Source organism: Marmota monax, unplaced genomic scaffold, assembly GCF_021218885.2.
Source record: "Marmota monax isolate L192 unplaced genomic scaffold, Marmota_monax_Labrador192_F-V1.1 WCK01_AAM20220418_F8-fsc00012, whole genome shotgun sequence".
NCBI classification, from domain to species: Eukaryota; Metazoa; Chordata; class Mammalia; order Rodentia; family Sciuridae; genus Marmota; species Marmota monax.
Genome location: NW_026695227.1, coordinates 7415395 through 7441909, shown reverse-complemented (window position 1 = coordinate 7441909; position 26515 = coordinate 7415395). Strand labels below are relative to the sequence as shown.

Here is a 26515-nt window from a genome sequence, read left to right as displayed (position 1 = left end):
AAAATATTTATAATCACTGTTACGTAGATCAAAAATTAAAATGTAGGTTTGGGAGTATGTCTCAGTGATGCAGTGCTTGTTTATTATGTTTATTATGTAAAAGCCTCTGGGCTAGATCTTCAGAACCCAATACAAAATGAAGTTTACAAACAAAACAAAAACAATACACACACACAAATATAATAAGACATATAAAATGAAAATAATGGGCCAGGCTGGTGGTGCATGCCTGTAATCCCAGTGACTCATGAGGCTGAGGCAGGAGGATCTCAAGTTCAAACCCAGCCTCAGAAACTTAGCAAGGCCTTAAGAAACTCGGCAAGACCCTGTCTCATAACAAAACATTAAAAAGGCTGGGGATGTGGCTCAGTGGTTAAGAGCCCCTGGGTTCAATCCCTGATATCAAATAAATAAATGTATTCAATTATCACTGACTAGAAACAAAACTTAATTGTATTATAAATCTTTTTAAAAATATAGGAATATATATAAACACTTATTTTTTAAAGTACATTTATTCAGCTTCTATTTGTGTTGTTTGAGAAACAGATTTATTTTGACTAGTTTTTAATATAGTTGAGTATTAAAAATGATTCATATCTTCAAGCAGGAAAGAGAAACCATTCTTAGATCAATTTTAATAGTACATACCTATATTATGAAGGAATCTGAGTAATGGAGTTTTAAAAGAAAGAAGGTACAATTAATTAAGAAGTGGATATATTTAGAAATAATTTAAATGCTCGATGAACTATTTTCTGGAAATATTCATCATAAAATAATCAGAATTCAGTAGAAAATGTTAAATAAAATTCCTCAAATTTCTTATTATAATTTATTAAACTTCAAAATAAACATAAAATAAAAACAAATTAACTTCATGACAATAAATTCTCTCCTAAGATTTAGGATCTTGTAAAAAACACTGTCTTGAAGAATAAAAATTCTGTGTAGCTTTAAAATAACAATTAAAAATGTACTTACCGGAAATTAAAGGTAATTCTGTAAGAAGAAAGAACATTCAGTTTGAATGTTAGGATTCTAGATTCACCCCAGTACACTGATAGGTGAAAATGAGTAAAGAGGAAAGGTGAAATAAAAATGTACGTGGTATCTTAAACAAAAGTCATATTAACTTAATATAAACATGAATTAATCCTTGCTTTCTAAGGGAAAACTGATTTTATATCATGACTACTAAAATGATATGTATATGATAATGAATACTTGCAAGGTATGGAATAAAATGAAAGTGGAAATCACTGTTATTTTCCTTATAGGCCTTTACCTTTTCACAGGTTCTGTCTGTACAAGGGCAGCATCTAACATGGCTTTCATCCACAACTCCATTTCCTTTCCTGTATCAGTGCAGAAATAATATGTCCGCATGTTTGGATGGGCTGCCTGATTGAAAATAACACGATCATTTTATCATAAAAATATGGAATCCTGTAAAAGAAAAAGAAAAAAAGGTAAGTGGTTCCTTACCTAGATCATTACTATTTTATTTCAAAGAAAAGTAGACTTCTTTTGTATGTGATATAAAGTAATTTAAGAAAAACTATAAGTAGTAATGTTGAAAAAGATACTATTTTTCTCTTAATTTTTCTTTTAGTTGTGTGTTCTCTAAAAATTAAAAAAAAAAAAAAAAAGTAGTTAGGAAGGAAAGAATGTTACGAAATGAAGCATTTAATGCTGTCTTTTCCATGTATACATCTCTAGCAATTTTCACTACTGCAAGTCACTGCAAGAATAATGAGCAACTAGCAACAAAATTTCCCCCTGGTGTTAACAACTTGTTTAGTTCTCAAAAGCTGCTGTTACTTTGTAGAAATCTTAGCAGACATCTATACACAAACTAAAATAAAAGATTTATAAATGATTAAAAAAATGATTACTTCCTATTAATTTTTATCTTTTTTAGTTTCATAGTTAAAATTTAAATAACAGTTTCAGTTAGAAGAAACCTCATGTAACTGATACAGGTTTTTCTACTACTTCTTCTTCTTCTTCTTTTTTTTTGTTACTAGGGATTGAACAAACCCAGGGCCTCACTCATGCTAAGCAAGCACTCTACCACTAACACCTGCTTTTTTTTTTTTTTTTTTTTAAATCATGGTTCAATCTGCATCTTTATCAGTGAAACAGAAGGAAAACAAAAGATGCTGATGAGATGCCTGTACAGGGTGTAAACACTAAACATTGATCTTAATCTCTGGTCTGACTTGCAAAGAAGGAGAGCAGAAAAAGCTGTGTTGAAGCAGGAAAGAAAGTGGAGGTCAGGAGTGAGGAAATGTTTTTAATTTCCTCCACAGTGGTACATGCTTATAACCCTAGCTATTCAGGAGGCTAAGGCAGAAAAACCACAATTTTGAAACCAGCCTGGACAACTTTGTGAGTCTCTGTCTCAAAATAAAAAATAAAAAGGGATAGAGATATAACTCCCAGTAAACCCACCCATCTCTAAAAGTCTGTGATCATTGTCCATTAGATGGCCCATTAGGCTATTTCAGCCTAGAGTGAGGGAAGCATAATAAGTATATAGTTAGTGTGCTAAATAAATGTAAAAAAAGGAAAGGAATAAATCTGGAACCACATACTTCATTCTTCTAAGATCTGATTATCTACTTCATCTACGATGCCAAATTAGTTTCTGAAAACTTTTTTTTTTAAGGATACACATAAATTTAATGAACACACTATTAAAAATAATGGCATAACCAATCAATTTCACTTGATTATATAGGAAATAACCATATCAACACAGCTCAAAAGAAACAGATCAAATGCCCCATATTGTTCAAATTATTAAAACTGCCACAAAATGTCACTGAACTGTCCAAGCAGGCTTCTGAAAAAATAAAAAGTCACTGCCCATGCTAGAAGGCCACCCACTCTTGCTATCAGTCAAGTGGAAATATTTACCAGATGTCAAACTACCCAATCCAGCTTTATGTTCCATGCTTGAGTATATACAGTATTTATCTATGATGTTTCTACTTAATTTAAATTTTTTTTTTTTAGTTATACATGGACATAATATGTTTATTTTCTTTATTTATTTTTATGTGGTGCTGAGGACTGAACCCAGTACCTCACATGTGCAAGGCAAGTGCTCTGAGCCACAACCCCAACCCACTACTTACCCTTTTGATAAGTAGTAGCATCAGTGTCAACAGACTCAGTAATAAAGCAGATCATAAATTCAGAAGAAACACCATGGAAGAGAGAATTTGAGACAGCAATTACTCTTCTTGTTGTAGAAAAAATAAAATTAAATCAAATAATTACAGAAAAAATATATTAAACGTGTATTTACTTTTATTGCTATTTTAAAATTCTAATATTTTTTAAGAGTCTAAGAATCCAGGCAAACTGTCCTACAAACAGAAAAAAACTCAATAAACATCGGCTAAATTGACAAGCAACAAAAAACTTAAGCTTCTAACCAAATAACAGAATTACTATTATATAGTCCTACATGTGTATTTTATAAAGTTATTATGTTTATCCACATTTTGCTATAACATTTTGTTACAATACTTAAAAATATTTAATTTTTTTCCTCTAGTTTACCCATTGTTTCTTTTTTTTGGGGGGGAGGGGGCGGTATTGGGGATTGAACTCAGGGGCACATGACCACTGAGCCACATCCCCAGCCCTATTTTGTATTTTTATTTAGAGACAGGGTCTCACTGAGTTAGTTAGCGCCTCACTATTGCTGAGGCTGGCTTTGAACTCACAATCCTCCTGTCTCAGCCTCTGAGCCACTGGGATCACAGGCGTGCACCACTGTGCCCGGCCTTACTCACTGTTTATAAGTTTATTCTGATAAATTTTATTTAAATAAGAAGTTACTCCTCTTTTATCCTCAGGCCTCATATTATGTTCTCAAAAGGTTATCCATATTTATCCCATCCTTCTATCTCTACTCCTCTTACCTCTATACCTAATAACATAATACATTAATTACCTAAAGTTATAAATCAATTGTGATCCTTAGTATTCTTTTAAAGTAAATAGGCCCAGCAGTTCGAGAGGCTGAGGAAGGAGGACTGCAAATTCAAAGCCAGCCTCAGCAACTTAGTCAGGTCCTAAGCAACTTAGCAAGACCCTGCCTCAAAACAAAAAATAAAAAGGGCTGGGAATGTGGCTCAGTAGTTAAGTGCCCCTGGGTTCAATTCCTGGTACCAAGGCAGGGTGGGGGGGGGGGGGGGAGGTAAACAAGTATTTAAAATTGAATAAATTGATAACAAGATAAACACTTTTTATTGTTAAACGATAGTATATATTATTCTTACTTGCCTCTTTTTCTTTAAAATGAAATTTCTACATTAAACCCTTTAGAGTTCTTCAAACATAAGTGACCCAAAGTGAGGGAAAAAAAGGGAGGACAAGGGGCAGGGAAAAAAAAAGAGGTTAACTTTTGGAATTTATTTTAGTCATAATCATTAAGACAAGAAATGCAGCATGGTTTTTGAAAACAAAAATTTACCTATTTAGCATTAAAGTGTTTTTTACTGAAAGTGATCCACAAACCAGCAAAATCACAGAGATGAGCAGGTAATGTCATGGGAGTGGATCTCAGGTCTGGTTGGATTTAATAATGGCAGATTTAATGTCTTAACTTCAGTTGTCTCGGGAAAATTATCAGATGAGCATTATACACTTAGACCTAAGAACATGTTTGCAATTATCCTATAAATTCATAAATACACATATATTATGCCAAAAACCAGTTGTCTTTTATAATTCTCTTACCACAAATTTATTATGAAAAAATTCCAGCATATAGTAACTTTGAAAGAACAGCATGATGATCACCAGGACATCTGTATCTATATTTATGAATTATTTAGCATTTTGACATTCTTTATCTAGAACCAATTGAAAACAGGTATGAAGGCACCAGATCTCTGAATATTTCAGCATGTTTCCTAAAGGGACTTTGTCCCATACAACTACTATAAGACCATTAATTAATATTTTAAATATTAAAAAAAACAGCATAGCTGAAATATCTTTTCCCAAATCTGTGGATCAATATCTATTTTTATAATCAATGCAAGTTTTAAACACAGAATAAAACAGCACGATTATTTCCTTACCTTAAAAGCATATTTGCGATTAATGTGATCCTCAGAGGTTAGCATAGCTATCTGAAAACTAGGTAATAGTATGCTTCCCAGGATACCCTCTTCTTTCTCATCTAAGAGATAATATTGGATTAGAATGTTAAATGTTCTCATGAAGCAGAATAAGTTTTCTCAAAATTTATTTGGAACAAATCAAAAGGTTCTTATATATAATTGTATTTACGTTTAGGCAGATCTTTCTAAGGTTTTAAATGAAAACTTCAAATAGCAGAAAGATATTTATTTATTATCAACAGGTTTTCCTATTCTAAGCAAATAAAAAATTGCTTACAAAAAATGTCTCTTACACACAAAAACATTGTACACTTCTTTGGTTTATGTGGTGCTGCATTCTATAAAATCCCTTTGCATAGTATTCCCTCAAAATACATTAGCATGTAAGTGATTACACAAAAACTTTAATCCTACCCACATTTATGGTAGGATTTAAATGCCCAACCATTTTAATGCCAGGTAAATATGTGGTTCACTTGCTTACATCCTTCAGTCTTTGCTCAACTGACTCATCAATGAGGCTTTCCTTGGTTACCCTAATATAAAATGTTTTGCAAGTTCAAAGTCATCTTCAGCAACTTTACAAGGCCCTAAGCAACTCAGCGAGGCCCTGTCTCAAATAAAAAGGGGCTGGAGATATAGCTCAGTGGTAAAGCACCCCAGGGTTAAATCCCCAGTACCAAAACCAACCAACCAACCAACTAACCAACCAACCAACAAAAAGAACAAAACATTTATTTTGGCACAGCACAGATGCATGTTGTTAAATTATAGCTTGGGGCAGAGGCCTTTATAAAATTTGAAATAACTAGAACTAAAGTTAGTTAACTAGTTATAGAACTAAAAGACAAATTAATTAAGTTGTATGTTGGGCTGGTGAAATCACCAATGAGGGAAAACTATACATGGAAAATATTTTTATTATGCTTTCTGTGTGCTTTCAAAAGTTACCCTGAATTTAAGAAGGGGTTTTACTTATTTTTTCTTCATTTCTAGGATACATGGTGAAACTTCCAAAAGGGAAAAAAGATACATTAGATGGAGGTTAATTATATCTATAGTTTTTCTCAGAACAATGGAACAAAATTTTGTTTTTATTATATTGTGCTCATTCAGATGTATTTCGGTAATACAAAAAAGAATCAACAGAAGTGCATACTCAGTCCAAAGCATTAAAAAAGATCTGGAAAGTAGTCTTCAAACATGCAGAATATGTCCATTCCAAAAAATGTCATATTCTAATTTTAAATCCAGTTTTGTTTACAAATAAAGGATTTAATCAGAAACAGCTCATGAAGTCATCAAATACCTTCTTTTATGTTCCATAATAAAATTATCTTTCCTAAAGTTGCTATATAATATGTAGAGGTAGTACAGTATGGTGATTTCCTTGCATTACAGATTGTTTCCAGTCTGGCATTAACTAGCTGTGAGATTTGGGGCATATTATTAATGCTCAGAACATTAGTTTCATCATCTATAAAACTGAGCACAAATTAGGAGTTACCTCAAAAGATTGTTATGAGGGTTAAATGAGTTAATACAAAGAATTCAGCACATATTTAAGTGTCCAATAAATATTGCCATTATTATTAAATTAAATACCAGTGTATATACAATATTCATTTCTGTCAAATGACCATCTTAAGAATTCTTTACTAGAGTCTTCAAACGCTCTTAATCATGACATTCTTGTTTAGTTTTATCCTAAATGCTGCCTCACCAGATAGAGTGCTTCAGACACTGCCAAGCAAAGAGTAGGTTCTGAGTAATGTTAAAGAGAGTGAACAAACTTGCCATAGGTCTGGCTGAGGTCCTTTAGAGACTATATGGGCAATTACTCTTTCTGCTCCATTCTTCTTCCTTGTTTTCCTTGCCATAGGTGGTGGTCCCAAGAACACTCTCCAATAATATGCCTTCTACACATTAATCACAGAATTTACTTTCCAGGGAACACAACTTTGGATAGGAGCCATAAAAATCTCAATATTTTATTGGAGTAAAGTGACATTTTAGATTCCTAATTTCAAGGTTAGCTTTAAAAATATCTGGGAATGTGAAATATATACAATTACAGCTGGGTAATTATATTATTACTAATTATCATTTCTAATCTGGGCTCTTGGCTTCTAGTTCAAGTGTTAGTGATTTTTCTAAAATGTATGTTTTATCCTGTTATTATTCTTGAGCTAAGGATAAGAGTTAAGATTCATTAGGATGGCAAACAAATACCTTATTGGGTCTTCAGATAGAACTTTAATTTTAGCAATATAAGTCCTTTGTCATTTTACAAATATGACAAGCACACATGTGCTTTGTGCACAGTAAGTTCTTTGGCCGGATCACTCTTATTTTCTGATTCCTTCCTTGTACAGGCATGGTCAATACTCACCTGAACATAAATAAGCATGTACTATGGCATTTGTTTTAGACTTTGTCAGCTAATCTGTGACTTCCATCAAGACAGGTTTAGTTTTTTCATTTTTACATCCTACCATCTAACTAGTGTCTAGTGTCTCAAAAAAAAGCTCACTACCTTCGTTTAGGGCATCATCATCTCTACATAGTAATTCCTACCAAGTCTTTTCCTTTCCCCTATTCAGTGCACTCTCCATTAACAGCTTGAGGGATCTTGTGATAATGTAAATTGTAAACACAATTTTTATGTTTAAAAACATTTTACTTGTTTCTTTATGACTTTTATGGTAGAATTCAGACTCCAAAGAGTTCTACATGGTGTGATCTCTATTTGTCTTGTCTTATCTCCTTCCCTATTGGTAGCTCCACAACTTGGTTTGCTTTTTTTTTTTCCCTCCTCCTTCAACATTCTAAATTCAACATCCAAGATTCAACTTTCCTAATTCAGAGGCTTTGCATTGTTCTCCCCTCTCCACCCCAACTCCCAATACTCTGTTCACTTTGGCTCTTCCTTGTTATTTGGATCTCATTATCTAAACACCTGCCCAGAATATTCATCCGATGATCCTTTCCGCCATGTCCACCTTTCATATTCTGACCTTATTTACCATATCCCTCTTCCCTCTACGATGCACATTTCATGAAGAGTTTTCTCACACTGCTATTTTTTCAATACTTGGAAACAGGATCTGCAATAAATATTTGTTGACTGAACTAAGTCCCAATTTAAGTTTTGTCAAAAGACTGAATAACAGGGTAGAGGAACTTCAGTGCTGTGTCACAGTGTGGTATTGGACTTCCATCTGCTGATTTTTATTTAAAACCTAACATTTCTCTTTGGATAAAAATTTAAAAACTTTATACACTTCTTTCTAATCAGCTGAAGAGCAGAAGAGAGTTAACTGTTTTCTTTCCTTTCTACATTTTCTAAGAAAAAATTCCTATCTCGGATACTATTACAATTAATAAATACATCAAATGTAAAATGCAGGTGGTTAGCTGGGAATGGTGGCAAATACTTGTAGTCTCAGAGGCGTGGGAAGGCTGAGGTCCTAAGCTTGTGTCTAAGTAAAATATGTAAGCGTTTCTGGGTTCAATCCCTGGTAAAACAAACAAACAAACAAATAAACTGCAGGTGGTTAATAATATCCTTTTAAAATTAATAAAGCAATTTCCATATTAGGAATAAAAAAAATAGAAACAGTAAATATTTTCCTAGTCTCATTTTAAACTCTATATTATAGTCCACAAATTTATAGAAAAAGAACAAAGTATAAATTATAAGCACAGGGATAATGCTGGAGAGACAAGTCCTAACTTTCTTTAAAAGTGGGAAAACCTTTGGGGAGATAATTATAGAGTAAGCTCGACACTTAATGTAAGATAATACCACAATTGATGCCTGATAATATAGCTACAATAAAATGAAATTTTATATTCGGTTAATTCTGACTCAGCAGTACTTTTCAACCACATTTTGCTGGGGAGTAAAATGATAAAAACAATTCTAGTAATTCCAAATTTTGTCATTGTTATTGCTGTTTTTGGGTACCAGGGATTGAACTAAGGGGCACTTGACTACTGAGCCACACCCCTAGCCCTATTTTATATTTTATTTAGAGACAGGGTTTCACTGAGTTAAAAACTTAGTGCCTCACTTTTTGCTGAGGCTGGCTTTGAACTCTTAATCCTCCTGCCTTAGCCTTCTGAGCCACTGGGATTATAGGTATGCACCACCGTGCCCAGCTTCTAGAAATTCCATATTTTGAAGGTTAATATGTGTTATATTTCTATCACAGATGACCATAAGATTTTTCCATATATCTTTTATGTAACTGAAAAATAGACTTAAAAATTGCTAATTGGTTCTAAAACTCATTCCCATAACTCATACTTCTTAAGAAAAGTAGTAAATTATTAATTATGGATTGACAATCTAATTATTTAAGAGGTGACAGTTTCCAATTAGACTTTGAAGTAGAGAAGAGGAAGACATTGTCCAGATTCATGATTTCATATTGCAGCTGAGTGGATTTCTCTGGAAAGTGGTCTGACTAGGTATGCCTTTCACTGACAGACACTAGTTTGGTAATATTTAAGGGACCCATGTCATACAAGAAGAGAGAATTCCCAGGACTGTTATGGTACACGCCTATAGTCCCAGCTACTCAGGATGCTGAGGTAAGAGAATTACTTGAGCCCAGAAGTTTGAGGCCTGCCTGGGGATCATTGTAAGATCCAGTTCATTTAAACACACACACACACACACACACACAAATAAAATAATTCATCCTTACAGGAGAATGAAAATTCTTATTCCATAACTAAAGTAATACCTCTATATATTGCCAACATTGATGGTCTGGTAATGGGTCAGGGAGAAGGCTATCATTAGTTTTTTTTTTTTTTTTAAATAAGGCTCAAAATAAATATATTTCACTGTAATTTATGATTTTCATTTGAGATTACACCAGAGTAGTTCCTCGAACTCGGCAATTATTTGCTGAGAAGCAGAACTAGGTGTTTAATGGAACTATAACTAAATCTGACAAAATTGACATGTGAAAAAACTTCATTAAAGTAAGGATTTTATCTATTAGACAATGAATTAAAGGATAGTATAGTAAAGGTTTATAAAAGACAAATCAGATTATAGGAATTGGACCAAAATTCATACTAATCTGTCTGAAGTACCACATTGCCTTCTGTCATATCCCAGTAACTAAGAATCTCAGGTCAATGAAGAAGGGTTTTCTTCATATAATATGTGCTAATAAAAATAGCAAAAGTGGTAATGTTTTTTTCTAAGAAAGTTCTACTACTTATATATTATAATGACAAAAGAATACACTGTGACAGTTTATGACAAACTTACCTCTGTAATAAAACAGGCAAAGGTCAGAAAGCACAAACCAGCGTTTCTTCCACAGCTTCATGCCAGTACTGTCCTAAAATTAAATCAATGTATTTATTTTCATTTCAGTCAATTAAAACTCACTTTTGGTGATTTCGTTTAAAATAAGCTTTTAAAACAAGATGTCTCTGTTATGTGTGTAATATAACCAAATTAAAAGGCCAATCAAAATTACAGGATACTAAGTTTCAGTTAGACAGGAGAAATAAGTTCCGGCATTTTACTGCACAATAGTAGTGACTACAGACAACAATAATGTACTATATATTTCAAAAAATCTATAACAGAAATTTGAATGTTTTCATCATAGAGAAATGATAAAATATTTGACGAGATAGATATACTTCCCTGATTTGAACACTATACAATGTTTACATGTATGGAAACACCACATGGCACCCCATAGATATATAAATTTTTATGCGTTAATTAAAATAATCTAGAAGTTCTTTACTAGGGACTTATATTAAGATATTTCTAAGTAGACTGGTCTTTGAAAGTAATACTGCCATGTACAAAAACTACACAGAAGCAATTTGACTTGGTTTTATATTTGTAAGCAATTTAAAACTCTTCTGAACACACAATTCTGCTATGATGAGAATAATGTAGCCATGCATCAATGTGTGGACTCTGCTAAGCCAGATTTAATAAATATATTAATCTTCAACAAGAGGCAAAATATGTGAATTGAAATTGTTGCAAAGGTAACCTGATTTAAAATGAGTGTAAATAAAGAAAACAATATGCAAAAACACTTCATAAACATTTTTATTGTTATGTGTACAGTTTGGATTTTGCTCACCCTGCAGAAATGAGTAACTATTTGGCATTTATTTCTACATAATTCAGTTCATAAAAATATCAGTCTCAAGCAAAATTATAATTTTTAAAAAATAAAACTACTTTCCTTAGGCAATAAAATTCAATTGCAAGAAAAAATTAAACAGATACCCACAAAAGGCAGAGGCCAGTTTGAATGCACATCAATATTTCTTAGTTTATTTGTAATTGTGACAATCATCTAATGATAACTTTAGAACAACAGAAATTAAAAACCCTTGGATATAAAAGATTTTTCCTTAAAATTAACAGATATCAAGGAAGAAACCAAAAATAAAGGTAATTAAATGGTACGTGTTATTTTTTATTCCTTAATTATATTCTTTCTTTAGTACAGATAAAAGGCCCTGCAAAAAAAATTTTTAAAGCATACATATACCACAAACTAAACACTTATGACTACGGAGGTGAAGACAGGAGGATCGCAAGTTGGAGGCCAGCCTCAGCAACTTAGCAGGACACTGCCTCAAAATAAAAAAAGACTGGAGATGTAATTCAGCGGTAAAGCATTCCTGGGTTCCATTTCCAGGACCCAAAACAAAACAAAACAAAAACAAAATTACAAAAGCACCCAAACCAAAGAGAAAAAACTTATGTTAGAGCCAACTAGTTGGTAACACTTCTGCAATACTACATTAACTAAGGGATAAGGGAACTAGAAGAAGAATTATTTTAAGGAGTCCTATTATCCACTATTAGTACAAATACTGTCCTGATCTACTTGAACATATTTTGAACAATGACTAGTTAAAAAACACAAACACTACATACAAAATATTTTTTTTTATATACTAAAGTCTTTTGGTGAAAATCTTTTGGTTTAGGTAAGCTTAAATGACAGATAGTTAAAATATAATAATGATTTTTAAATGAAAAATAAAAATTTGGCTGGGTATGGTGGCATATGCAGCAGCTTGGGATGCTGGGCAGGAGGATTGCAAGTTCAAAACCAGCCTCAGCAACTTAATGAGGCCCTGAGACCCTTAGCAAGAGCCTGCCTCAAAATTAAAAAATTAAGAAGGGCTGGGGATATTGGGTTCAATACCTAGTGTAAAAAAAAAAAAAAAAAAAAAAGCCACCCAAGCATATGCCCAGTCAACTTAGTGAGAATTTGCAAAATTAATTTACTTGAATGGTGGGGAATTCTCTGAATTTTAAGATTATCCTCTTTCAATACATTAGCTAACCTCAACTTTCAGATGAAATACACTATAATGAATATTCACAAAAAATTCATTATGAGTTTTAATGAATAAAAATTAGCTCAGCTGAAAGTAATTAGCAATATTTAACAAAATAGATTAACACCACCAATAAACTAATTCAAAAATATTTTTATTTTTAATAAACTCAGTAATTGTATATTTTTATGGGATAGTATAACATTTTAATACATGTATACAAATGTGTTAATGAACTGGGACGACTGGCATAACATTTGTTACCTCAGATTATGTATCATTCAATGAACTAATGTTTAATTTGTTTTGTCATGTAGAATAAGAGAACAAAGGCAAAAGCCTTGAATGTTGAACACATTCTCTCAATTATCTGGCAACCTACTCATCTGAAATCTAGCTGAAATCTGAAAGTAAATAACATCCTCAAAGTAATAAAAATGATGGCAAAGTCCAAGGGGATAATATCCTTACATGCTTATGAATCCCCATACTAATAACAACTTTCCAAAAAATCTTAGTTATCAAGCTTCCTAGTACAATATAAATCCCAACTTATAAAGCTCTCTGAAAGTGAACTCTGAGCAAATAGCCAAACAAGAAAAAGGAAAAACCAAACAGCCCAAAAACTTATAAGGAAGAGAGAATAGTCTTAAAATACAGAAGCCAAAACCCAGAAAAAGTCAGAAATATCCAAATTATTTTCAGATTCCTCTATGAAGAATGGCAAGAATGCGCTGGGGTTGTGGATCAGTGATAGAGCGCTTGCCTAGCACGTGCGAGGCCCTGGGTTCAATCCTTAGCACCACATAAAAACAAATAAAAATAAAAGATGATATTGTGTCCAACTAAAAAATAAATATATAAAAAAAAGAATGGCAGGGAAGTATAGAGTTGTGCATTTATCTAATGATTTTTAATATGAATAGAAAAGCCAAATGTTTAAAAAATATTTCTGCCTGGAAAATATATAGAATGCTTCACAAATTCATATGTCATGCTTCTGCAGAGGCCAGGCTCATCTTCCCTCTAATTCCAATTTCAGTATATAAGATGTTGAAGTAAGCACTGCATGGAGATTTTAGCATGGGATTCCTAACATACAGCACCTATTTAATTTTAAACCTAGAAATATCTATAGCCAACATATACAAACAGTCTTTATTGTAACATCCATTCCTTTTTCTGTCTTTATTTTTCCCCTGACACTCTTAGGGGTAATAAAAGTCAAGGGGTATGGGAGACTATTGTACATTTCTTTTTCTAGTTTATATATTTTCATGTAATTGTCTTGGCAACATTCAGCTCAAAAGATCTCTTTGATTCTATCCTTTATTTCTTATCAAATGGGAGAAAAAAATACCTGTTTATAAAGCCAACCTCGTCTGACCACAGGTGCGTTAGGATTTCTTTTAATTGAATTTGACCTCTTTCCAAAATTATGAACTTTCTTTGAAGCCCGTGATGTCTAAACAGAAAAAAAAAAAGAGAGAAAATGCAGTAATAATGCTTAGATATTTGAACTTATTTTTTATCTTCACTATTTTAATCTTGTATTTTTTAGATTTCTCTGAGATTTGTAGGAAAAATAAATTATCACAATTCAACTTTTGTTGGCTTAGTTGTTTCAAGTGTAAGAGTTCAATACAAAGAATCCTCCTACCCTCAGGATATTACAAAAGGATCATAGGTTTTACACTATTGCCTTTAACATATATACTATTCTTAAAGTGCAGTATTTTGTTTTATCTACTTTATAAAATGAATAGTGAGTAAAAAATATTAACAAATGTATAAGAATAAGTCAAATGATAAAACATTTTGCTTTATATCTGCATTTAATAGTGTTTTGATGAATGAAGGCTAATAGCATTATTTGTACACAACAGTATTTTTTCTAAACTGCTTTCAAATAGATAATGCTTACAGTATAAAATTCAATAGTACAAAAATATAAAACAGGACCAGTCTACTTCTTACCCTTGAGGTCTAGCATCCAGCCAACCCTCCTGACAACCTAGTGAGGTAACCAATATTACTATGGGAATGTGCATTCCTATCAATCTAAAATAATTGTTCTTATAGTTATGGAATATCTTTATCTTTTTCAAATGACTATACACATAGTATCCATTTCACTTGAGACTCACTACATAAAGAAAAAGAAAAATGTCTATTTTACTACACTTTTGCCAATATGCTATGCTTTAAAACTTTTTGACTTCTGCAAATCCAATTGCTGAAAAATGGTCTTTTTTTGTTATAATTAGCATTTTTCTTATCACTGAGACTGAGAATCTTTTCCACGTACTAAAGAGTAAATTCCATTTTCTTCTTTTAGAATTGATTTTACAGTATTTGCCCACATTTAAATGGGATCATAACCCTTTTTCTTATTAATCCAAGGCAGTTCTTTAATTTTCAAGTAATTATTCTTTGTTATATGAATTACAGATATTCTGCATACATGAAAATAATGTGGTTGACTTTCTCATTATTTCATATTTTTACTTTTGGTTTTACATCATATTTCAAAAGTCCATCTGCATTCTGAGTTTAGCTTTCTTCTGTTATTTAGTGAGAATTAGAAATTACTTACATTATTTGAAAATTTTATTTACTTGTAATATCCTACAAAACTTTATTTTAAACAACTTAGCAGACATTAAAAAAAAAACTATTGTCTACTGCCCATTCCCTTACAATAAACATAATTTTAAATTATAACTATTTTTCTACTATGTTTCCTAAATCTAGGCATTCATGTAGTCAGAAAATTTTTGATTTCTAGGTTATTGTATTAATCTTCCCTTTCAATCTTAAATTGAGCCAGGTGTGGTGGTAAACATCTGTAATTCCAGCAACCTGGTAAGCTGAGGCAGGAGGATCTCAAGTTCAAAGGCAGCCTCAGCAATTTAGTGAAACTTTTGTCTCAAAATTAAAAATTCAAAAAAGGATGGGGATGTAATTCAGTGGTAAAGTGTTCCTAGGTTCAATCTCCAGTACCAAAAAGAAAAAAAAGAAGAAAACCATAACAAACCTTACACTGATTCAATAAAGTGCCTATTTTCTCACACAAGCATTTTTCTATATGCAAAATTATTCAACATGTAAACTAAGTATTTTTTAAAAATGTCATTAAATTACAACTTTATTACTTTATATTTCAAACACTGCTCCTCATATCAATTACCTCCAATACAGTTAAATCCATGTAGTAATAAAAATATAATAATTACACATACTATCACTGATCAATAATTAACAATAAGCAAAGTACTTACTCTGCCAATAGGGCTCATTGGATGTACTGCATAATCTGAACTCATGTTATAGTTAGAAGCTTCATTTATCATACTTATAGGCCGTTCTTTCTTTTCTTCAGACGTCATGGTTGCAACAGTCCTGAAAATAAAATATGTTAAATTCTAGAACTTACTGTGTAAGTAAACTGTTTTACAGTAATGCTTTCCTGAAGTTAACAAAGCAAGAGTCCTGTTTTCAAAATAACTGGATACTTGTTACTACAGAGTAACATTTAATATTTACAACTATTTTAAACACAATTAACTCTTCTGCTAAAATCAATGTAATTAATATCATGCTAATTCTAAAAGGCATTACTGAAGATAATCAACTTGGTCATCTAACAGGAAAATTACAGGCCAGGCATGGTGATGTACACTGGTAGTCCCAGCTACTCAGGAGGCTGAGGCAAGAGGATTGATTGCTTGAGCTTAAAGAGTTTGAGACCAGCCTGGGCAACAAAGCAAGACTCTGTCTAAAACAAAAAATAAAAACAAAAAGGAATTATAAGAAACTGGGGGTGAGTTCAGTGGTAGAAGACAAGATTACATGCTTGCGGCTCTGGGTTCAATTCCCAGTACCACCCCCTGGAAAAAAGAATAAAAGAGGAATAAGATTAATTATTCTAATATTAAAAAATAAGAAAATGTTAACATTTGTGGCCAGCTTCATAGTATATAAACTTTTTTCACTTATTTCTTTTAATGCTTATGAAATCCTAGGAAATGTACTGAATGGAAGGAGAAAAACTGAGTTCAAATTAAGTTTAATAATTTTGCCAAGTTTATACAGCTTCTTTAACTTTTATATTCTGTGCTATTGAGAATTCAAACTTTCTCAGTTTGAATTCTCACAAAAATAGCTTCTAAAATTATATTCCTCTTGAAAAATAAATTTTAGGTCATGTATCTATACCACATGTAGTTAACAGCTGGGACTATTACACTTGACTGCAACTGTTCAGGTAAGAAAACTGTTCAATTTTACTGTATTAAATACGGATTAGAGCAATCTCAGTGCTAACCTCATTCTGATTACAGGCAATGCATGAAACTTTTTACTTACTGTTCATTCACTACAAAAATACAATTGTCCTGTGATGGCTGTCCTGTGACTGGATGTTTGCAGGTCACTTTCCTTTCATTATGGCTGAAAGAATAAAAGAAAAAGATAACATGTAGGCACTTCTATTATCACTAATATTTTGGTAGCAAAACACCCATTTCTTTATTGTAAAATTAAGGTTACTGAACAAAGAAGATGAAATTCAAACCACCTGTCATTTGGAGTCCTAAATATACCTTTTCTACTATCTACTGTGGGTAAATATGTACGAAAATGCTACTTAACAGTTTTATAATATCACTGAACTCACTGCAGCTTACTCTGATCTCAATTCTTTCTTCTTGATAGCTGATTTGGCATACAATCACTATTTATACACACACACACACACACACACAATTTTAGAAGCTATTTTTGTGAGAATTCAAACTGAGAAAGTAAGCTCAAGAGCACAGGATGTAAAAGTTAAAGAAGCTATATAATCACATTTCTTACGTGGACAATAAGAATGAGTATCTACTCTCCTCCACTATTTTGTGACCCACTTTGGGCATGCTCTCTAGAGAAAAGACTATTTTTGGAGACTGAGACTTTTGTCTAGGAAATATTCTTTCTAAGCAGAGTGATAAGATTAGATTTCTTACTGTCTTCCTGAAATGAAAGGAAAACTAAACCTATTTATCTATATAAGTCAAAATATTAGACATCTCAAATATTATGCAAAGTACACTGGTAAATTATATACATCATCAATTGTAGATCTAAACCCTAACTTTAAATAACACACAAACACAGAGATATATTTGAGACAGGAATCTCACTGTATTGTCCAGGCTGGCCTCAATCTTGTGATCCTCCTGCTTCAGCTTTCCAAATAGGTGGGATTACTGGTGTGTACTACCATGTCTACCTCCTTGTAATTCTATTTTTAATTGGTAACTTAGCATTCTAAAATGTTATTCAGTAAGTAAAACTGAAGTCATATAAAAGAAACAGGTATCATGTTTTAAAAAATTAAATATTGAACATAGAAACACAGTAGAATAATTAGGAAATATGGCACATTTCTGCTACTCTTTAATTGATTAAAGACACACATGACTTCTACATTACCAGTTTCTTGTGGTGCTTTTGTCTTTTTACAGATAGGTTAAATAGTATTAAATATTGGTGAGTCTAGATATATGTGATGTATTTTCACTACATAAAAAGTATGCAAATGAGGACTGGGGATATAGTTCAGTTGGTAGAGTGCTTGCCTTGCATGCACAGGTCCTGGGTTCAATCTCCAGCATCACACACACACACACACACACACACACACACACACACAAAATGCAAATGATCTTTCTTGATTTAAAAAAGCACAATAGTGCCAAAGCTTCATGGGGGATGTGAGTTTATATAACAGACAATAAACTGATAACAGAAAATAAACCGATAACAGAATAACTAGGTATAGCCACTGGAGATAAGTGAAAAACATTGAAATACTCTATTAAGTATATTAAGTATTAAGTTTTCAATTCTGCAAATATTTCAATGAAAGTGACATTAAAATAAGATGGAAATAATAATCTAGAACTTACATATTATTACATTATAATTATTCCTATAATATATACTTGCATTATATATTATATGCTATATTTAAGGTTTTTCTGTTGTTCTACATCTGGGAAGATGAGACAAAATGGGTTAAGAAGCTAGTCAGTTGAATGGTAGCTAAAATAAACATATACATTCTTTTTATAGAAATTAATATTGGAAGAAGAAAATAAATAAACCCCTACTAACTCCTATTATTTCCCTATGTTGTATCATCTTGCCTGAGAGAAATACAGTAGATTCCAATTCTAATATTCTAGAAACTCTAAATTATAACAATATGGCTCTGAAATAGTTATAGAGTTAAGGTACTACTCTGACCTTCTGGATACTAAACAGACTTGAGTATCCAATAAACAAGGATGCAGGGCAGTGGATACATTTAAATAACAAACAATTAAACAGAAGCCCAAACACTCCTTTCCGCAAAAGTAGAAGATATCTCAAACTCATATTTTCAGTGAAGTACTTTAAAGATTATTATGTTTTAAAATAAATAAAATAAACAAAACCTTTGGATTTTTAGTTAAAATAATATTAACTAAAACCAGTACAAAACAAGTATATATTTTATATTTACTCAATACAAATGTGGATTTAAATTATATCAAAGGTTACTACTTTTCTATAAAATTCAAAATCAGAAGATTAAGATTTTATAGATAATTAGAATAAAAACTCTTGTTATCTTCTATGGAAAGCATACTTACAAAATAGAAAAAAAACACCTGTATTATTCTCTAATCATTTTGTCAAAAATGAATTAAAAGTATAAGAAACCAACATATCAACTCCAGCTTTAATTGTTTCAAAGTGGCAATTTTCTATTACTCGATAGGACTATCAAACCTCACTGCTCTTGTTAATGTTTTTTAAAATTCACTTTTGTAAAGTTTAAAATTAATTTTAAATTTCAGAATCATTTCTTTTGTTATGTGAGCATTTACATTGCATTTAATACTGCCGAATCTTAAAGTATTGCAATGGTAAAGGGTAAACACAGTTGCTAAATAATTAAATGAAATTAAAAATGAGTTGAATAAACACTGAGTGCCAATAAGTGAAAAATTTCATAAAACCGTGTCTGTTAGTATAAATTCTTTGAATAGCAGATAGAGCACTTCACAGTGTGGGAAGTAGCTGGCCTATTGTTAGGTTCTGACCACTATCCTTGCCACAAAGGAGGAGGCCATGGCTCAGGAGGGAGACAATGATTTCCAGCTTTTCTTCAGTTCTACCAAATTTAACCACGTATTCTTTTAAAATTATGCTTTCATCCGATACATGTTATACTTTTCTGTAGTTCAGTGTGATTTTTAAAAAATTTTACTCTTGAAGAGCCTCAAAATTCAGATCAAGAATGCCATCGGTTCTGTTTTAACGCTTGTATAGAAATGTGTTCTAAGATGATTCATAGATTAGGGAATGATATGAGCATAACACAACTTCACTGTCACTTATGCATTATTTTGCTGTAAGAAGTACTAAGTGAATCTGCAATCTGCATCCAGCAGAACTCAGTCACATAAGAATTCACAAAACATATATCTGCATATGCTTCAAACATTTTACCAGCTATTTCAGTTCACTGTCTGTTTTCTGAAACACACTCATCCACATCTGGTGATACAACTTTAGATTTACTTTTAGACCATGCCTCTTATAAATTTTCCCAATAACTCACCAGCTAAAACCCTTCCAATGAAGTTCACTTCTATAAGCAAAAATCACAGGTATTTTTCAAGGCTGGGTATATATTTGTTGTAGTATTTCTAGCATTTTGTAACAACGTGTAAAGCTGTGATACCATTTTTATTAGATTGCATCTTTATTTCTATGTGTTACTAATGAAGTTTTGTGTTGTTGTTTGTTTTTTGAGATAAGATCTTTCTATTGTTCAAGCCTTGAACTCCTGGGCTCAAGCAATCCTCCTGTCTCAGACTCCTAAGTAAATGGAACTATAGATACATGCCATGATGCCCACCTATACTAAGAATTTTTGACTAAAGCTCCTCACCTCATTCCCCCCGCCCCAAATCCTGTGCTTTTCATTGCCTGATTTTGTAGTGAGATATTTTTAGGAATATCCCTGTTGTGTTCTAGCAAAACTGATCACACTACAACTTCAGAAATTTTACTACTAAAAATGTATTTGAAGCTTTAATAGATAAAGATATTGTGTCCAAATAAAACTATAATAATAATAAATTAAAAAATAAAAAAGGGCTAGGGACATGTCTCATTGGTTAAGTGCCCATGGGTTCAATCCTGGCACTGCTACCACCACCCCCAAATATAAATTCTTGTCAGAGATCTGATGCTCTTTGTGAATAAAAAGGGAAAATGTACGATTTTATATAAATTTATTTCCAAGGGAATCCTTATAAAAAGGTATGAAATTCAGGTCTTGATATAAAACATGGCTATGGTCAAAGAGTAAACTAATTCCTGCCTTGTCTCTAAACTCACTATGGCATGGCAGGAAGGCCAAATTTTACTAAGTATCTTCCAGATTTCCCTCTTCGATATCCTAATGTAGAGATCTAAACCAGTGATTCTCAACTGAGGGAGGTAGGAAGGGAGGGTTTTATCTCTTGAAGGCCATCTGATAATCTCCAGTAATATTTCTGAACATCATAACTGGGGAGGGTTGCTGGAATCTACGGGAGCCAGGGTTTTACAATTCACAGTGAAGTCCTCCCCAAATTATCTACCCAAATAACAGTGCTAAGGAAGAGAAATCCTGCATTAGACCATCACAGCCCTTTACCAATTAATTATACTGAATAAGCAACATTTATTATTTCTTGGTGTTGCTGCATTTCTCTAGACAAAATGGAGGCAGCAAGAAACAATGGCAACTGAGAAAACAAGTTCTGAAATCACATGATACAAGTTTGATTCCTAACTCTTCCACTAACTAGGCCATTTTAGGCAAGTTAATTTACCTCTCTGTATCTTAACTGCTTCAGTAGCTTTGCCACAAGTTGTTAGTTTAATATATACAGAAATACACACATATAAAATTTAGTTTATGTATGTAGTTACATAGTTTAATATATATGTTTTAATTTAGATATAAAATAAGAAAATGTTCTAGGTACCAGGGATAAGAGTGAGTAAAACCTAAGTCCTTGCCCTCATAGAACTTACTTTCCAGTGGAAATGTGTTTATAAATATTAAAAGAATAAACAGTAAAACATGGCCTGAAATACAGCAAGTCTTGAAAAATTATATTTGTTTTTATTATGAACTATAAGTATTAAAAGTATATGCTACCATTATCATAATAACATTCAGCTAGCAACTTAAAGACAGTTTAAATTAGCCCCTATCTAAATATAGTCAGACATCATTTAATAGTGGGGACACATTGTGAGAAATACATCACTATGTAATTTTTGTCATTATGAATCACACAGCATACTCTCTGAAACCTAGATGTAATGTGGCCTGTTGATAAAATCAAGAGATGCCATCACTGTAACATGGCAGCATTTTACATTTTTACGGTAAACTTTTTTAAAATGAGGGGTAAACATTAAAACCATAAAAAAGCACTGTAATAGTCATTTATTATCGTTGTCACATATTATGTACTGTACGTAACTGCATATGCTTTATTTTTATATGCCTGGCAGTGCAGTAGTTTTGCTTATACCAGCATAGCCACAAACATGTAATGTGCCGTGCCATGACAGCAATGACAAGTGTGATAGGAATTTTTGAGCTGCATTATAATTTTATGGTTCCAACGTTGCATACGTAGCCTGTCATTTATCAAAACATCATTATGTGGCACATGACTCTAATTATTTAAAATTCATGATATCATCCCACAAATAATGGCTTTATGCTTCTGCCTCTTAAGTTAAAAATGAGGAGAAATGTAATTCTATTTAGTTTTAGAGGAGGATGAGTTGTATTTTTCTGCTAATAAAGACAGCAGAAAAGAAGTTTCTTAACTAGTAGAAATATCTCTTAAAAACAAAATGTATGCAGGCATTCCAGAGTTCAGGGCTGAAGGAAATAGGTCATATTCATGAGTTCAGTCTGAAGATCATGCTCCAACAAAGGCCCAAATAAAATGATCAAATCAATGCTTTTTTTGTTTCATAAAATATTAAGAAATTTTATATACAGCCACACAAATTGTTTGCTTTTTGGCATTATGCCCTTGTCATTATTGCCACACGTTTATAATAACTGGATAAGTGAATGAAAGATCTGCCTCTTTGAAGCTTCTATGGAATTATTATTTCACTTAATAATAATTTTATTTTGAAAGCCATGTCTACCTGAGATAGAATAGAAATTCATTAGTCTATTTAGTTCTTTCTAAATTTTGAACCAAATAATGAATTACGTAAGTAACTACCACAAAACTTGGGCTATGTTATACTTTTAAGCGGAGAACTTGGTTCTGAACTTTCTAGTAGCTGATATATCAAAGAGCTTAGCAATTTACCAGGTTTGAATCAACACTAAATGACAGGTACCTTTATATAAGAGTAACATAAACTGCATGGCAACACTCATAATAGGTTAAGTTGGTATTTGTCTCCCTTTCCAGATCATTAGAGAAGAATACATTTCATATAGTCTACATGTTAGTCTTCCCTCAGGGAGACTTATAAAGGAGGGTGACAATGATATTCCTATGAAAATACCACAAACATACACAATGAACAAAATGTGTACTTCAAATATAAATTCCAATAAAATTATGGGATTAGAAAAAAAGAATTTATTTACTAACATGGTATTTCAAATTTCTAGTTAACAATGATAAAAGCTAATAGAACTGAAGAAACTGTTTCATTCTTAATGCAGTTGTATTTCATGTGACACAAGAAATTAAAGTATTTGTGTAATTAACTATGGACTGACAAATTAAATATAGTTTTATAACTCTTCCTATCCTACAAAAAAGATTTACAAATCTTTGTTGAATGTAAAAATTAAATAAAAGTACTGGATCAAAAATTAAGAGTAATGCTATATATAATAAATCAGTACATGATAAATTCTTTGAACCAAGTGTATAAAGAAGCTACTCCTGTTTTTAAGAAAAGAACGGCAGCACTGTCATCTTCACTGGGTTGGCTTGTCCTTTTAACTATGTATCTTCATAGGCCCAAACTGGCTGCTATATCACAAGTATCACATGCAGACCAAAAAGTTCAGAGTTGAAAGGAAAGTTCTTTGCACACCTTTTTTTCAAGAAGTTTTGCCAATATTCCCTGGCCATCTTTCTTTAGAATCTCATTAACCAGAGATATGAAAGTCAATGCCCTAGTCAATAAATGGCAAAAGAAATGAGATCACTTAACACCAATGTTTTTGTTTCATTTCATGTTCTGGACAATTAATAAAAATTGGGCTGGGGTTGTGGCTCAGTGGTAGAGTGCTCGTCTTGCACATGCGAGACCCTGGGTTTGATCCTCAGCACCAATAAATGAATACATAAATAAATAAACAAGTGAAATTAAGGTGTTGTGTTCAACTACAACTAAAAAATAAATATTAAAAAAAAAACTGGGCTAGGATTGTGGCTCAGCGGTAAAGCGCTCGCCTAGCACAGGTGAGACCCGGGTTTGATCCTCAGCACCACATAAAAATAAAGGCATTGTGTTGTGTCCATCTACACCTAAAAAATAAATATTAAAAAAAAAAAGCCCATATTGGCTATTCTTAGTACCCTGGCTCTTTCTTGTGGGAGTATTTATTTTTGTAAGTTTTATTTATTTTTTAACTTTTGTTTCATGGATTTCATGATGCATTAATTTTCTGTCAATAAAATAACCCAGATAATTAACTTATAACAAAAAGTTTGGGAGGTTCTAGTCCATTAGCAGTTGGTCCTCATGCGTTGGGCTGGTGAGGCAGCACTTCATGGCAGGAGCACATGGCTGAGTAAACTCCACTTGCCTCATGGCCAGAAAGCAAAAAAGGGAAGAAGAGGCCAAGGTCCCCAAATGGGCACACCTCCAATGATCTACGGAGGTCCCATGGGCTCCACCTCTCCCAAGAATGCCAACTGTGGGAACCAAGCTTTTACCACCTAAGCCTCTGGGGAACATTCAAGATCCAAATTTTAAGTTACTACAGTAACAAGTATAAATTTGATTCTGTTATTTATTAGTTGTTATTAGTTGTACTAGAAATTAAACTCAGGACCATGCACATGCTAGATAATTGTTCTACCACTGAGCCACATTCCCATCTCATGGGTTTTTTTTTTTGAAGCTGAGGGTATTTAACCACTGAGCAACATCTCCCAATAATTATTATTCCTCTTCCTCATTTTAATTTGAGACAGGATACTGCGACATTGCTGAGGGTCTTGTGAAGTTGCCGAGGCTAGCCTTGAACTTGTGATCCTTCTGCCTCAACCCCTGAGTTGCTGGGGTTACAGGTGTGCACTACCCAACCTGGCGCCACGTTTTCTAAAATTTAATAGATAAATACTGAAACTGTTATCAACATATTACCAATAACAGTTAATATCATTCTTCTGAGTGACATATTAGTCAAAGCAAGCTTAGTCAAAGTAGTGCCTTACGTGTTCAACTGGCAAAATCACTGAAAATGCATCCACTGTGCACAAAAAGAAATTTATAATAGGATACTATGTCCCAAATAAAAGACTTTGGTTGTCTCTTATTAAACTCAGATGAAAACCCACCCATTTATATGGTTTGTTATGAATCATGTATTTCCCTTAAGGGAAAGAGAAAAGGATTTAATTTAGTTTAAGAAAAACAGGAAAGCATGAGGAGGTTTGGCAGCTTCTGCCTGGTAATTCTTCTGGCAACTGTGGTAACAAAGCCAGTATCATGACTTTTGGCTTTTATGAGGTCCAATTCACTGAAAACTCCAACATAACTACAATGTTGTTAAACTAGAGAGGGTCAGAAGAGGTGCAGACACTATGGAAGCTATTGCATGTTGCTAATTTAGGTAGAAAACCATGCAGTAAACAGTCCAGATGTGTGCTTATAACCCTTTTTATCTGTATCCTTCTACTCAAACAAACAAACAAGTAAGTTATAGTTTTGGAATATTCTTAATTTGGCTTTGGTTTCCTTATACCAATGGACAATTATATCCTCCTGCTTCTTTTAAAATTGAAGAAATTTTATCAGTAGAAATCATACAGTAACTTGTCAAATTGAGATCTAAGTAACCAAATATAATTAAGGTTAAAAAAACATGGTTGTAACAATAAATTAGTTCTGTGATGGCCCAAAGTAATTTTTTTTTTTTTTTGGATATTGCTGGGGATCAAACCCAGACCCCTGAATATGCTAGGCAAGTGATCTATGAGCCACATCCTCAGCCTCTAAAGGAATTCAATTAAAGGTAATATTTTAAGAAGAAAAGGAAAACTCTAAAAGCACCCTTTCTTGAGACAAACAATTCTTGAGCCTTGGTTATGTGAAGAAATAACCAGAGTTAGCAATCTGAAAGATTATAATTTTTTTTCAAAACATGAAAAGTATATATTTCCTTTCCCCACATTTAGTTCTAAATGCCATTTGTCTTTAACTTAGAACTAACTGCTTCCAGACATCCCACTCAAACCTCAATGATTCATTTACTTACCGTGCACAAATTCTCCTTAAGGTCTTAACCCTTTATTTTATATCCTTTCTTCTTGTCTTTTATAAATGAATAATCTCTGATTTCTTGTGTGTGGGGGTTCACTAGGTATGAAAATCTCATTTTGATGCTCACCTCTAGTAACAAATAGTAAAGTCCTCACTGTTACAACAGCTATCACTTGAGCATCTCTACTCAGTGCTACCCACACATTCATATGTCACATACTATTTGATAACCCTCCTCACAGGACCTCTTTGCTGCAGGCATTATTATCTGCATTTTACAAATGAATAAATATGAGGCTCAAGGCATTTATGAGGTTGACATAAGCTATGAGCGCGACATGCCAAGTTGCTTCCTTTTCAGATCCCTTTCTCCAGTTTCCCCCTTTCCTCTTACCACAGTTAATGAGAATTTTCTGTTC

At 32.6% G+C, this 26515-nt stretch overlaps 1 protein-coding gene and 1 non-coding gene across 32 annotated transcripts in view; both read right to left on the bottom strand.

The window, feature by feature from the left end:
- The window catches only part of Plekha5 (pleckstrin homology domain containing A5), a 231330-nt gene that overhangs the window by 78199 nt on the left and 126616 nt on the right, over window positions 1-26515 (bottom strand). For 16 of the 31 annotated variants that reach the window (XM_058576263.1, XM_058576264.1, XM_058576265.1 and 13 more), the window contains 7 exons: window positions 16875-16958; window positions 15788-15908; window positions 13867-13971; window positions 10444-10516; window positions 5109-5209; window positions 1289-1404; window positions 985-1002 (listed from right to left, as the gene is read on the bottom strand). In XM_058576263.1, coding sequence (XP_058432246.1) covers window positions 985-1002; window positions 1289-1404; window positions 5109-5209; window positions 10444-10516; window positions 13867-13971; window positions 15788-15908; window positions 16875-16958 — 618 coding nt within the window. Of the gene's footprint in view, window positions 1-984; window positions 1003-1288; window positions 1450-3146; window positions 4167-5108; window positions 5210-10443; window positions 10517-13866; window positions 13972-15787; window positions 15909-16869; window positions 16959-26515 lie in introns of those variants that run through there. The other 15 variants (XM_058576244.1, XM_058576250.1, XM_058576247.1 and 12 more) reach the window with 5 other exon arrangements.
- On the bottom strand, window positions 13468-13572 carry LOC124087495 (U6 spliceosomal RNA). The gene has a single exon (XR_006850086.1). It is a non-coding gene; the product is annotated as a U6 spliceosomal RNA (small nuclear RNA).